Source organism: Diadema antillarum, unplaced genomic scaffold (assembly GCF_040938485.1).
Source record: "Diadema antillarum isolate AM-2024a unplaced genomic scaffold, OU_Dant_1.0 seq00000384_RagTag, whole genome shotgun sequence".
NCBI classification, from domain to species: Eukaryota; Metazoa; Echinodermata; class Echinoidea; order Diadematoida; family Diadematidae; genus Diadema; species Diadema antillarum.
Genome location: NW_027271382.1, coordinates 1,508,531 through 1,523,275, shown reverse-complemented (window position 1 = coordinate 1,523,275; position 14,745 = coordinate 1,508,531). Strand labels below are relative to the sequence as shown.

Genomic DNA, 14,745 nt, shown 5'->3' with positions numbered 1-14,745 from the left:
AGCCCGCTCCTTTGATACATTCCAGTTAGCTTGAAATCGGATCGTCAACCGCACGCCCACGTAGCACGCACGCTATTCACGCAATGCGACTGGCATCTCCGCGGCAAAGGGTGCTGCGGCAAAAACTTCTCGGGATGCTGCCCAGCCGTTGGCTTAAATCCAGTGGCGGATCTACAGGGGGGGTTTAGGGGGTTTAAACCCCCCTCTTGGGCTGCCAAGTAAAAAAAAAAAATAAGAACATACAAACAAACAACAACTAATTAGTCAATTATTTGAAGACCAAAATCAACAATAAAGGCACTTTTCTTGCGTAAAAGCTGTCAATTTTAAAACTGAATATGCAAAATTTTCGCCCCTAACGGGGCGAAAATTATAATACACTATCAATATACATTATCATAATCTTTATACACTAATATTTACTTTATGAGTAAATTTAGTGTATAGATGGTATAGCCTCGCGTCCTCGAGTGTGCCCCGTGGAACATACCTTTAGTAAAGCCTACTTTTTTCTTTTCTTCTATGCTTTCTTGTAATACAAGAATAATTTTTATTGCTCAAACAATGCGATTACGTTTTAGCTTTTAATGAATACATTTCAGACGAATGGCAAAGTGAGAGTGGCTCGCTCACTCTGTCCATACTTATAATAGAATGAATAGTTTGCATAATTTATGATCATAGTCCTTCGCGGGGATTTTTTTTAACTGTGTTTAGTTCCCTAGGAATTTGATTTAAATGCCCTAGAAACGCGACTTTTATGCTCTGTTTTTACAAAAAGTCCCTATGCGTGGGACATGGGAAGAGGTATATCCCCCTCCCACACCCTCCCCCGCTCTGTCGCTTCGCTCTCGCCGCGGATCTCACACCGTCTCATGAAATAATGTTATACCACCGTATAATCATAGTTATTTGCAAATGATTCTATCCACTTTTTAATTTCCTAGAAATTTGCTTTTAAATGCTCTATAAACGCGACTTTTGTACTCCCCCTCCCCCCGCTCGGTCGCTTCGCTCCCTCGCCGAGGATCTCAAACCATCACGTCAATGTGCCCATCCCCGTCGAAATTTTGCCCCCCCCCCCCAAAACCAGACATGTTCCACCGCGCTTGGGGCGCGGGTGGGGCTGCACCAACCCCCCCCCCCTCCCCCCCCCCCCCAAAAAAAAAAAAATATATATATATATACATTGTATATATGTTTGGCAAAAAAAGAGAGAGAGAGAAAATAGAGCATGCAAAGTAATTAATATGCTTAAAATTGCAAGCTGGCAATCCTAAAAATTGAAAATCTCCCAACTGTGGGAGGGGGGATACCCCCCTCCCACACCCTCCCCCCTCCCCCCACTCGCTTTGCTCTCACTCACTTTGCAATACCCAGCTCAACCCTTAAACCCCCTCCTTGGAAAAAAGCTAGATCCGCCCCTGAAATCCAATGGTCCATGCAGCAAAGTCCACTGAGGACGGGCTGGCTTCACAGTGATTCTGAGTGTCCGAGATGACCCTTCCTCCGTGACCACATTTTGTGCAAATAAGTGAATTTTGAAGTTATTTCAGACCTGAAAAAATTCTGCCATCAAACCCTCTCTACCCATGATCTTCCAGGTTTGTTAACACAGACTTGAGTGCTGCGTAAGCGGGATTACACAGCAGCCGAGTACTGCGCACTGCAACTTAGAATAATACACATCAAAATGAAATTTGTAACATGAATATGCGTCAATGAATAACCTTACTCTAAACATAACAATCATATAAAAAGCATAATATCATAATCAAAATATACTTCTTACAACTACATTGCTTACTTACTTACTTACTTACTTACTTAAACATCTTATATGATAAACATCTCTACAAAATATCTAACTACGACAATGTAAGTGTGTCGGCTGCTGTGTAGTCCCACTTCCGCAACAGCCTTTAAGAGAATTGACGGCAACAATAAGTTCGAAGCCATCGTAACTTCATCATCCACTCATTTGTCCAAAGTGTGATCACAGCCGCAGGGTCACCACCGGACACCACTGGAATCGCTGTGAAACACACCATGGCAAATGATAAAATACCGAGGTAGCTGCAGTTGCACTGGGTCTAGGCCAGCAACAGGGCGGCGTACCGAGAGTTCTGGCCGGAGTGCTCTTGTCGCTGAGATGCCAGGAGCACGAGTGAATGACGCATGAGCTGTGTGGTCGAGAAGCTGAAGACCTGAAAACAGGCTCTTTGACATGAACAAAAGACCCGACCCCATGTTGAACATCCCCTGAAAGACATTCTGGGATTGTACATCGATTTGATACTGACACAGTGTCAACAATGAATACAGTAATCCCAAAGTAATTATGCTAAGATATGCCAACATTAGGGTAGTGAATGGTTCAGGCTATTAGTTAGACTGGTTATTGATTAAGCTGGATATTGATTAATAAGCTAGGTTTGGTTATTTTGTTGTAAATTGCCAGTTTTCCAGGATTTTCGGCAGGCGTTGAGATATCCCAAGAACAGCCAGCCGGCCGTTTTGACCGCGGACCACGGCCCGTCCACCTCCAAAGGTTCCCCGTGGTTGTGAAATTCCACGCCGATGGAAAATCGCTGGAATAGGGTTAGCTCAAGTTCGAGAGTGTCAAAGTAGGTCACAGCTGGTTCTTCGCCTGGAGTTTCGGATGGTTCCGGGTCTGAGCCATGTGATCTTCCGGTAGTGTGATCTGCAGTCTGAGATTGGAATTAAACCGGAGTGTAAACATGTTGCTGTTCAGCATAAGTTTCTGAAAGTTTAGTTTAATATCAAGGGGTCCATTAAAACATTCAGAAACTTCAGATGCGTATCAATTTGCAAGAAGCATAAAAGGAAAGCAAAAGGAGACTGGAAAGAGAGAGAGAGAGAGAGAGAGAGAGAGGTTGCATGGCATTTCAAGGTACGAAGAGTTACTGATGGACAGAATCGGCAATTACAACGACGAACATTGATGGGTCACGACTTTAACGTGTTCATGGACAAGATGTCAGGAGAGAGTTATTATACCCGGAACGTCATATTATGTATACGTATAACTAGATACCCTTAAAACCCGTAATATATAATGTTGAGGCCTTCTCTTACACACGTACACTTACATCGCAATACCCGTCTGTGATGTCGACGATTGTTGGTCCTTGTCTTTGCATGTCTGCCAGATATTCTCTTCCTCCTCGGGTCAAGGCGTAGGGATCTCCTAGCTCCCGCGAGAAAAACGGTTTCCATGGGAACCTGATGATGTTAACAATGTCTCGCCAGGCAGGGATCATGCAGGGTGGTGATGATGACGATGTCGGGATATTATTCGCCGGGGGACGGGGCTCCTCCACGTACGCAACAGACCTCTCCCTCCACTCGGCGCGGAAGACCGGGCGATCATGATGGAAGCTTGTGAAGCTGCGAGATCTCGGCTGGGATCGAGGAGGACCTTCTGATATGACTACTCGAGGTCGTGCTCCAGCTGACCCCGACTTTGTCGTCATCACGTATTCATTGTGTCCCTGGTCGTTGCTCCAGGAGTCTAGATGGACGCTAATGCTGTTTACTGACTGCTCAACCTTGTCGTCGGTAAATCGAAATCTGCCTTTAAAGAACCTGGTCAGGGTGGCCACTTTTCCTAGACTTTGATCTTTGTCAGTTCTCCTCGTCCAAAAGAAGAAGGAGAAGCGTTTTTCCCCAGCAGGACATCTTTGACCTCTTGACCCCTGACCAGTAAACTGGGATGAACGACAATGGAAAAAGAAAATCACAGCCTTGTAATAATAATAATGATAAGTGCATGTAAATAACAGCACAATCAATCTTTTGGATGAATTAGTGAAAATGGTATGGTTTTTATATGATGAATTTTGAATTCATTATCTTTATAGAAAAACACAACAAGACTTCGAAATTCACACTCAAGGGTACCAGTAACTTTTTTGTGTGTATTCATGTGACATATATAAAGTTATCAAGCATCATTTTCTCAAAATTATTGTCAAGTACATATACTAGTAAACGAAACTCTCATAGACGAAAGTTCTGTTTTTAATCGATACAAGCGGGAAATATCAATCAGAATGTCAAAAAGTGAATACGGAAATAGATTATACATATAATAATTGAACGTGATTGCGTGATATTTCTGATTCGGAATTTGGAACTCACAATTCCAAATTACGCGTTTCGGAATTCCCAAACACGTCACCCAAATAAAATGTCACAAAAATGAGGACTTATTGTCAATCACATCTTCTCATGCACTGACCCTGTGTATTATTACATTCAGGAGTTTGGGAGAGAAGGAGCTAAAACTACATATCGTATATGATAACATCCGATATCGGGTGTATCAAACACAAACCTGTCGTCGTGGCTCAAAGATTTTGTGTGAGGTGAAGCACCTTTCGAACCGAGCGTTATAGCGACGACTGCCGCTGCGTCTTGCTGCCCTCCAAAAGCCACTGTTGATCACAGGACGCCATCGTTCCAATAGGCATGGGACATGTATATTCCTCATGACAAGTGCACGGGATCCCCGGCACTCGCAGGTCTTTCTTTCTGTCAGTCGGCGTGGATCGTTGTTGTTATGTGGATCCAGGTGCAAAAAGTTATGGTCGGTTGGCATGACGATGCGAACGGCACTTGGAGGGGGAAAGTCCCATACAATCAGGTCGGCAACGCGGTAGACCGCGTGTGGATAGAACTGCAACGTCGTTAATAGCATAATGGTAAGACAGGAAACAAAGAAAACTTTACTGAGTATCAAAACCTCAGCAAACTTCACAAACATGTACTTTATAGCAGACATTTCAAAGAATTCGTCTCGTGCATCAACTTGGAATCAAATTCAGATGGCTGATTAATAGTGTCACTGCAATTACAAAAAGTCATACAAGTATATGTTTGTTATTCGAAATGGAACGAAATATAAGTCATGAAAATTCAAATGAAGGTCTATAGTTATACTTTCGCAATAAATGAAACTTGTTGTTATCGTTTGGTTATCGCAGGGGTGGTTTATGTTATGAGGAGCTCAGCCATCAATCAGCAAGCAGTTCAAAAGTTTTAAATCACCAGCATATGCTTCTTGCAAGAAAAAACAAACAAACTAGACTTTGGTATGTCTTGTTGAGCAGAAAAAAAAAGAACCTCTCGTCAGGGAACATAAACCCAAAGAGCAATGTGGGTAGAGTAAAAGCGCTAACATTAGTAAAACACATCAGTGAGAGTTTGAGGAAAATTGGGCAATCGATGTAAAAGTTATGAATTTTTAAAGTTTTGGTGTTGGAACTGCTGGGTATAGGAGACTACTATAGGTTATTACGTATGAGTGGACTACAATATAAAGAAAATATAAAGGGAATTTAATGAAAATTCATTTTTCATGAAAATTACACATTCCATCAACTTGATACTGACATAAATTATGTGAGGGGTAGCAATTATTCCCCCTGCTTTCTGAAAGCGGTTTGTAAAGTACTCTTTCATTTTGCTAGAAAATTAAACTTTTTGTGGAGTTCCTTTTATATTTTCTTTATATTGTTGTCCACTCATACGTCATAACCTCTCCTCATCCAGCGGTTCCAACACCAAACCTTTAAAAATTCAAAACTTTTGCATTGATTGTCCGATTTTCCTCAAACTTTTACTGACGTGTTCTACTAATGTTAATGCTTTTACTCAATCCACATTGCTCTTGCTCTTTGGGTTTGCGTTCCCTTTAAAGGTCCAGTTTACCTTTGGGAGCAGTGATTTAAAAAAATTTCAAGATATCACATTTGATGCATATGTGTAGGTCTGTTGTATCACAAAACATCCTACCATACAAAATTTTTGCAATAAAGCCTAAAACATGAGGAGATATCAGCATTCTTCTCAATAACCATAACTGTATACGGTTTAGTCTGGAAGCATTCTTATTATAACTATTGTTCACATTTTGTGTACTTAACAATACTTAACATCGATTATACAGATTCAATTTTTTACAGTGGTTGTTTCTATCCCAAACTCACATTTTAGATCTATTTTTAAGCACTAATGTTGGGTTTTTGTTTCATCTGCAAATGGTAAATTATGCCTTTAATGGGTAGGAAATAAAAAGCCTTCTTTAAGCCTTTATACCTCAAATCGCGACCTGGTGTCGGTCCCCACTTGACAGGGAACAACAGCCATCGTTCCTGATTCTGGTTGGCATTTTCCTTCCTTGACCTCACTGACCACACCCTCTCCGCGATGGTCAATCTTTGATGGCCCCTGGACTTTAATGTCCATCGATTCGAGACTCACGCTGTCACCGCCATGCTTGAGGGTTACGGATGTACGTGAATTTGACTTTGTAATGAATGTGGGAGAAGAAAAAAAAAGTGTTTCTTTGACTTGAACAGTAAATGCGTTTCAAAGGTACTTTTATTCTGCAGTATTTGTCTAGATATGTAAATTTATATGTTTGACTATATGCATAATTAGACAGAAAATGATACAGACAGAGAGAGAGGGTGAGCGAGAGATGGGGGGGGGGGGCTAAAGAAAGAGACAGAAAATTGTATGAAATACCCGAAACCTCATGAGAGTTAGAATTTTGAGAAGGTGCACTGTATGACATTTATCACCTGACCTCATATTGAGGTTGAGACAAACTATTATAATTCGGTGAAAACGTGTGTTTATGAACATTTACATATCCATTACTTTCTCAGTTGAAGAAAGTGTAAGTTTGCTTATCAAAACCAACTTGAATTTGGTGTTGAATGCACCATGAACACTTGGTCTTCCTAAACATGTGGTCATAGTCACTAAAGCAGGTTTGACTGTACTGTCATGCTCTAGTTACGTTTGTCATTTTCAAAGAGGTTACACTATTAGTAGGCAGTGGGTATACCTCTTTGGTCATGTTATTTAACTAGTAGTACATTGATAACTGAAAGTGTACATTGGCGTCATAGCACAGAAGAACATTATGACGTATTCCGCAGTAGAGCATTATAACGTATACGCAGTAGAACATTATGACGTAAATATTGTGTGTATACACTCTGTATCCGTATCACAGACAGTGGCAATGGGGTATGGTAGGGATTACTCTTTGAAGGTGACCTTGAGAAATCTATTACCGACGTTCTTATGCAGGAATAAATGCAAATGATTCTTAGAAATTGTCTAGTATAGCGAAATGCACCGTCATAAATCAATGACAAAATGCTTCAACCACTTTGAGCCACAAAATAGATGTAATGATCACTGCCCGAATTTGTTAGTAAGAATCTCATTAAACTCATTTTCTCATTTTAAACAATCAGTTATCAATGCCAAATATATAGAAAATTCTTTACTGATGTGGCTATTTGATAGTTATGATATTGAAAAAAACTCATATTGACCTTGAATCGGCCTACAGATTGAGCTAAAAACAAACCATTACAGCGATTGTGCCGGCCTTTCGATTTTTTTTTTCTTTTTTTATGGGGTTGTTTTTTACGGGGTTAGTTTTTGGGAAATAGAAAAACCTCCTTCTTCTTGCTTAGATTATTGCTGTGGTATTATTATGGAGATAACCATTGATTTAACTCTATATTTGTCTTGAAAGTTTAAAGTTATATCAAACCTTTGCATAAGTAATGTCCAGAATGTTAAACTTTAGATGACGTGTGGACTTTATTTCATGCATATCATGCATATTTTGTGAGTTTCGATGAATATCTCCCCCGTTTAATTAAGAATTCAAAATGTTTCAAACAAATACACATGTTTTATCGAGCCTGTGATATCGAGAGTTGACTATCTGCCATGTGGTAACTGTTGTTTTATCGCTACAAATTGGAAACAAGTTTTACTCACTTGCTCCAATGAATGTTCACTGCCGATATCTGCATTGACGGACTGTTCTGGGCTTACTCCTGATGAAATCAGTTCATCTTCACTGTCACTGTCATCTAGGGTGTATTAAAAGTCATAAAGAAATTAGAAATATCATTAAACATAGGGTCTAATTTTACGATAGACTGCTGGAACAATAAATTCATGCAATAATGTTCAATCGCTGCAAAATAACAGTCAACTTGACAGTAACTAAACTAACTGATTACTGTAATTTAAAAAAAAAAGAACAATGAAAAGAAACGAAAAGATGAATTTAGTCAATATATACCTGGATTCATACAGCAGATGAATCTTGATCGCTTTCCTTGCTTCTTCTTCGTTTTGCCTTTGGCTGCGGACTTTCGGTAGAATCTGCGTCCCGCCATATTTCTGCGCTTTGTATAACTTCTGTCTCCCTTCAGCACAGACCAGAGAAGCAATGAAGGAAACAAACTGCATGCATGGGATCGGAAACTATGAGTGGTAACTACGCGCGTCACATTGGGCCGCGCGCACCAGCTTGTGTCAATTGTGACATCATAGTACCGCAGTCCTGTGATTATGACGTAACATTTTGCACAGAACGCTTTCCCCTCGTCTATTTTATACTATAGTAATCACTTTACTAAGAGTATTCTCATTGCATTTTCGTCATGATCTCACAGTTTACTTTAATACCTCCAGAGACACAAAAAGAGCAAGGGGATTTGGAATAAACACTTGTAGTGGTTAAAGCAATTGCTCTTATTATTTCTTGTTGAACGCAAAGTTCATAAAATTTATAACCTCATAATGCCCTTGGTATTGAGCGGATTAGGTTAAACAGTAATTGAAGGTCTTTTAGTCATTCTCATGGGCCGCGTAACTAGACCCCCCCCCCAAACACACACACACACACACACACACACACACACACACACGTAAGAGTTCAATAGCTAACTTCACGACAACTTGAAGATAATGCAGTTCCAAGTGACGCTATTTAGCAGAAGCGATAGCGTCGTGCACTGAAATCTGAAGTAAAATTCCGTAGGTTTACACTAAGGACTAGGAGTTACACGGACCTGATATATGACGAGTCCGTGCCACACCTAACATGTTCGTCTCTTCTTTGCGAATTGCTCTGTTAGTGAGAGTTTTTAGTCCACTCTTTCTTTGCATAATTACAATAGCGCCTCCCCCCCCCCCCCCCCCCCCGGTCTTGGCATAGCCAAAAAAGCACGGCCCTTTTAGGGTTAAATGCTAACCTCCTTGAGTAGACCTTTTCAATTAATTCCATATACAGAGAACATTTATTTCTTCTTTCCTTTTCCTTGAAATTACTCTGATAGTATAGATTATTATCGTTTCACACACATGGCTTCTTCTGTTTGTTTGGGGTTTGTTTTTGTCTTTTTCAAAAAAGTGAAATATTGTTTCAAAGTCACGTATCAGTTCCTTGCACCAGATGTTATGTCATAGCAAGGTATTCTGATGAATGCCATATGCCTTGATAAAAGTTGCCTCAACTGTTCATTTTAAAGAATTATGCTTTGGTATCAAGTGTCAATGTTTTTCTATTTCCTTTGGGGTTTTTTTTTTTCCCCTAAGGACCCTGCTCCTCTTGAGGAGCAGGGTCCATTCAACTTTGATATCAATATTAGTGCTGCAATTAAGGGTGAGTTTAACTACAGCCAAGTTGAGCATGAGATGTGAATTCTCTCCCATGCAGACATGAAATGACAACATGACATAGCAACGTCAACGCTGAGGTCTTATTAGGTCTTCAGATGTCTCCATTTCCCTCCTCGTGTACGAATCATAGAATGACTATTTTCTCATTTTCAGATACGTAAGTATTTAATGCTTTATTTGACTCCTTTAGTCATACTAAGAGCGTAAGAATATACAAGTCTTGCAATTCAGTTTCTGTCTGGAGACACACATATGTCATCACTGATTTGCCTTTAAAACATGTATGGAAGACTATAGAATACCTTCTTGTTTTGCAGTGGATGTTGTTATGAGCTCGAGGAATAGATGGTAGCAAATCAACATGTCATATCATTGAATTGAATTGAATTGAATTGAAAGGGTATTTTATTGAATAATGTCCATTGCAGTCCGCAGGCTGGATTGCAGACATTTTACACAAATAAGCACGATTGCGATGATGTACAAGATTGTATAAATACACTGTACATAGAATAAAGAAAATATCAAACATATTCGTTACACAATATTAAAATTCAAAACGAAACAAACACATATTATACATGTGCAATTTCTAACATCACTATTCTCATTACCATAAATAATCACGATTACTTTAAAAATACCTGTAAATTCAACTTCAACTTTCTCATCTTCCTCTGTTTTCCTTTTCTCATCTTTTTGTTCTTCTTATTCTTCATTTTCTCTCTCCTTTTGTCAGCTTTACACTATCCAGCTTTCACTTTTTTACTTCAACCTCATTTCATTCACTAACAATATCCAAAATTAATTATCATTATGATAACCACACATTTGATATCATTACAACAAATCCACCGTTTACAGTATTACTATAACAACAATCACTATCACGTTCACACTGCCCCCCCAAAAAAAAAAATCATTATATATTATCATTGTTACTTAAAACATTGAGTTCATATATCAAAACAATTGTTCAAACATAAAAAAGAAAAAAAGCTTCATATATCACAGATCATAACACAGAACATAAGAAGGCGGGTATTGCACTATTGTGTATGGCAATATATTACACTGGCTGAGTCAGAAAAGTTTGCCAGAGACTTTAAAAAATGGCACATGGCATAATACTTATTAGGAAAAAATGAAAATTGGAGATAAAATCAGTAATGAACATAAAAACACATTCTGTGCTTATATTGTATATACTGGTTACTTGCACTTGTTAATGCAGAGAGTGTTATAAACATTTCTCAAGTACTATATGAGAACAATAAATATTACATTCATGTCATTCACCAGAAAAAAAATCTTAATCACTTAAAACATTACATTTATATCAATAGACTTGTTAAAACATAAAGCAGGAAAAACTACAAAAAAGTAAGACTTCACATATCACATGACTCAAATCATTAAAAAAAAAAAGAAACAAACAAGCGTGCATTTCAATCAGACCACACACACAAAAAAGATTAATACTGTTAAAAAAACCCGGCAGGTGAGAGAGAAAGAACATCCAAACAAACAAACAAACAAACAAACAAACAAACAAACAAACCATATTTTTGGAGATCAGAAATGGACATAAAAAAAAAAATTCTGTTCTTGATGTTTAGAATTCTGTCCCTTTCATTTGTTGGTGCACGTGGTGCTCCAAACACTTCTATCACATTAAACTCGGTTGCATTAAAGGACAAGTCCACCTTCATATACATGTGGATTGAGTGAATGCAGCAATATTATTGTAGAACACATCAGTGAAAGTTTGGGGAAAATCGGACAATCCGTTCAAAAATTATGAATTTTTAAAGTACCTGCACAGTCACTGCTGGATGAGAAGACTACTAGAGTGTATGATGTCACAGGCCTACAATCTTATAAGAAAAATATTAAAGGACAAGTTCACCTTCATATACATAAGGATTGAGAGAATGCAGCAATGTTAGTAGAACACATCAGTGAAAGTTTGAGGAAAATTGGACAATCCGTTCAAAAGTTACGAATATTTTAAGTATCTGCGCAGTCACTGCTGGAAGAGAAGACTACTACAGTGTATGATGTCACATGCGTACAACTAAATAAGGAAAATAAAAAGAGAATTTCACAAAACTTTACTTTTTGAATAAAGTGCACATTTGTTCGACTTGCTACTGACGTATGTTAAGGGTAATATTATTCCCCCTGCCTTCTGAAAGAGAGAAGTCGAGTGTTATTTTGTTATGCGAGAAAAATGGAAATATGTTGAATTTTCTTTATTCTTTCTTTATATCGTTGTACTCATGTGACATCACAAGCTATAGTAGTCTTTTCATCCAGCCGTGACTGAGCAGAAACTTCAAAAATTCATAACTTTTTAACGGATTGTCCGATTTTGCTCAAACTCTCGCTGATGTGTTCTACTAATATTGCTGCATTCACTCAACCCACATGTCTATGAAGGTGAACTTGTCCTTTAAGAGAATTTCACAAAATGTTACTTTTTGAAAAAAGTGCACATTTCCTCGACTCGTCACTGACGTATGTTAAGGGTAATATTATTCCCATTCCCTTCTGAAAGAGAGAAGTCAAGTGTTCTTTTATTATGCGAGAAAAGTGAAAATAGGCCTTGTATCTTTAATTTTCCTCATACTTTCTTTATATCGTTGTACACATGTGACATCACAAGCTGTGGAAATCTTCTCATCCAACAGTGACTGAGCAGAAACTTCAAAAATCCAATTTTCCTCAAACTCTTACTGATGTGTTGTATTAATATAGCTGCATTCACTTGATCCACATGTCTACGAAGGTGAACTTGTCCTTTAACACTTACACAGACTCTATCATATACAGTATCTACACATGTACTTAAAGAGGATCCTAATTTACAATGTGTTGTTAAAAGATACACCTTAGACAAGCACACGCACACACACACCCACACATCCACTCACACACACACGCACACACACACACACACACACACAACATAACTATTCATTTAACAAACGAATTAAATGAGGAATATAGCACTGGTCTTATGTCTTTCAGTTCTGTAACGGAGAGTGGTGAATTTCTATATACTTCTTGTATTGTGTGAGTGATTACGGGGTGGCGGAAGCAGGTGGTGCAACTTTGAGGATGGATCCAGAAAGGTCCTCGCCTCGCCGCCTGTCACTGAGGGTGGGGAGGTGCAGAGTGTCCCTAGCGTCTGAATAGCTGGAATAGCTTCGACCAATGATGATTCTGCAGGCTCGCTTTTGTATGCGCTCAATCAAGTCAACCTGTTTCTTGGCGGCCCAAACAGGAACAGCGTATTCTAGGATTGGTCTAACGGTGGCCAGATAGACGGTTAGGAGATCAGCTGGAGGGAGGCCATGGAACTTAAGTCTGCGCAGAATGAAGATCCAGTCGCCTGTTGCCCTTGCAGACCATGCTGCTGACCTGGGTGTCCCATTTCAAATTTGACTGGATGAACACTCCTAGTAGCTTAACAACTTTGGTATTCTCAAGCACTTGGTCGTTAAGCGTTATGATGGCTGGTGGTGGAAGCGCCCTTGCAAAACATATATACATGTTTGCACACTTCTTCAAGTTAAGACGCATGTTATTATCAATTGCCCATTGTTGTAGTTCCATTAGTTTGTCAGGCGGTGAAGATTGGCTGTTGATCTTCCGACATTCGACCACCGTTAGGTCGTCCACGTATTTGTAGTGTCGGGTATCAGTAGGCGCGTGGCTTACCTTGTCGTTGTTGAAGACGTCGTTGATTAAGGCTGCAAAGACAACTGGTCCTAGCTTCGTACCCTGCAGGACTCCTGACGTGAGGATACATGGGTCAGAGAGTGTGTTCTTGTACTTTACTCGCTGTTCTCTGCTACACAAGAAATCTGCGATCCAGGCGACGTATGACGGAACCACTCCCATATTAATCAGTCTTCCAACGGTGACAGTGTGGTCAACGTGGTCGAAAGCTTTAGAGGATTCAGTTAGAAGGAGAGTCGAAAGGGAACCAGTGGTGTCCGCGTGTTTGTGCAAGGTGTCCAAGACGTTAACAAGACAGTGTGTAGTAGACACCCATGTTCCCATACTGTGCTGGATCCAGCTAGGGGCGCATCATACGTAATGTGTCACGAGCCACAAAGTGTTCTGCCACCTTTGCGAATTGTAAAGTGGTCTGTCAGGGCGATGGGACGAAGGTTGCTGATTGAAGCGGGTGACGATTTTGGAATTGGAACAACAGTTGGCTCGTTTCCATTTCATAGGCACTTCGTGATCGCCGTAGTAAGAAGCGTTCATGATGTGTGATAGCGGAGGAGAGAGTTCATTGGCGAAAAGCCGCATGAACCTAGCAGAAATCCCGTCAGGGCCACACGACTTCCGCTGTTTGACATGACTGAGTTGTGTGAAGACTTCATGCGGTTCTACATGGAGCGGTGGCGGTGAAGGTAAGTATGCGGGCAAGCGCGATTTGCCAAGCACTGGAAGCTCACCACCGATTGACGCGAAGTGCTGACATAATATAGCCTCACCGATATAGCTTTATGGTCGTTCGGGACAATATCAGGAACAGTGATGCTCATCTTGGGGGTATTTCCAGACAGCATTCTGATATGTCTGAACCATTCACCAGGAGAAGATTTCTTCCATCTTTGCACTAGCTCGATTGGCGTAATTGTTGTTTTTTTTCCGCTTTGCGGGTTCTCGTATCGCTTTGTTTCTCAGTTGTCTCCATATGAACTCGCGCATTTCGCTAAATGCTCTCTGTCTTTTGGCTATCAGGGACTTGATAAGAGGAGTGATCAACACTTTGTCCTCACTATGCAGTTTCACTGACCTCTGCGGAAAGTATTTGTCGATTGATTCATGGATTGTTTGATAGGAAGGCCGAGCACTTAGCCTGTACACCGTGTGCATCATATACCTCTGACCAATCGTGGTCAGATATCCAAGTTCCGTACTGACGAATGCTGCTATCTGGCATGGGCCGCAAGAGACGTTTACGCGTGGTGTTGCTCCGCTGGGTCTCGGCAGTTGGCAAGAGTAGGACGCAATTATTGTCGCTAAGTCCTATGGGTGGTATGATCTCTGCTGGTCGATAACTGCTAGATCTGTTTGTGAATATCTTATCAAGGATGACATCACTGCGAGTGGGTTGGTCAACAACCTGGACGAATGCGTTGGACATGACTCCGCTGAGGTCCAGGTGATTAAGGTCACCCATGATGAAGA

The 14,745-nt window shown here is 40.1% G+C and overlaps 1 protein-coding gene across 1 annotated transcript; it reads right to left on the bottom strand.

Moving 5' to 3' along the window:
* Nucleotides 1-12,617: 12,617 nt before the first annotated feature.
* Nucleotides 12,618-14,737, bottom strand: LOC139731785 (uncharacterized). The gene is made up of 3 exons (XM_071642661.1): nt 14,479-14,737; nt 13,194-13,487; nt 12,618-12,877 (listed from the first exon to the last, which is right to left on the bottom strand). Exons 1-3 carry the CDS (start codon nt 14,735-14,737, stop codon nt 12,618-12,620), a joined length of 813 nt encoding a protein of 270 aa, XP_071498762.1.
* Between the last annotated feature and the right edge of the window lie 8 nt (nt 14,738-14,745).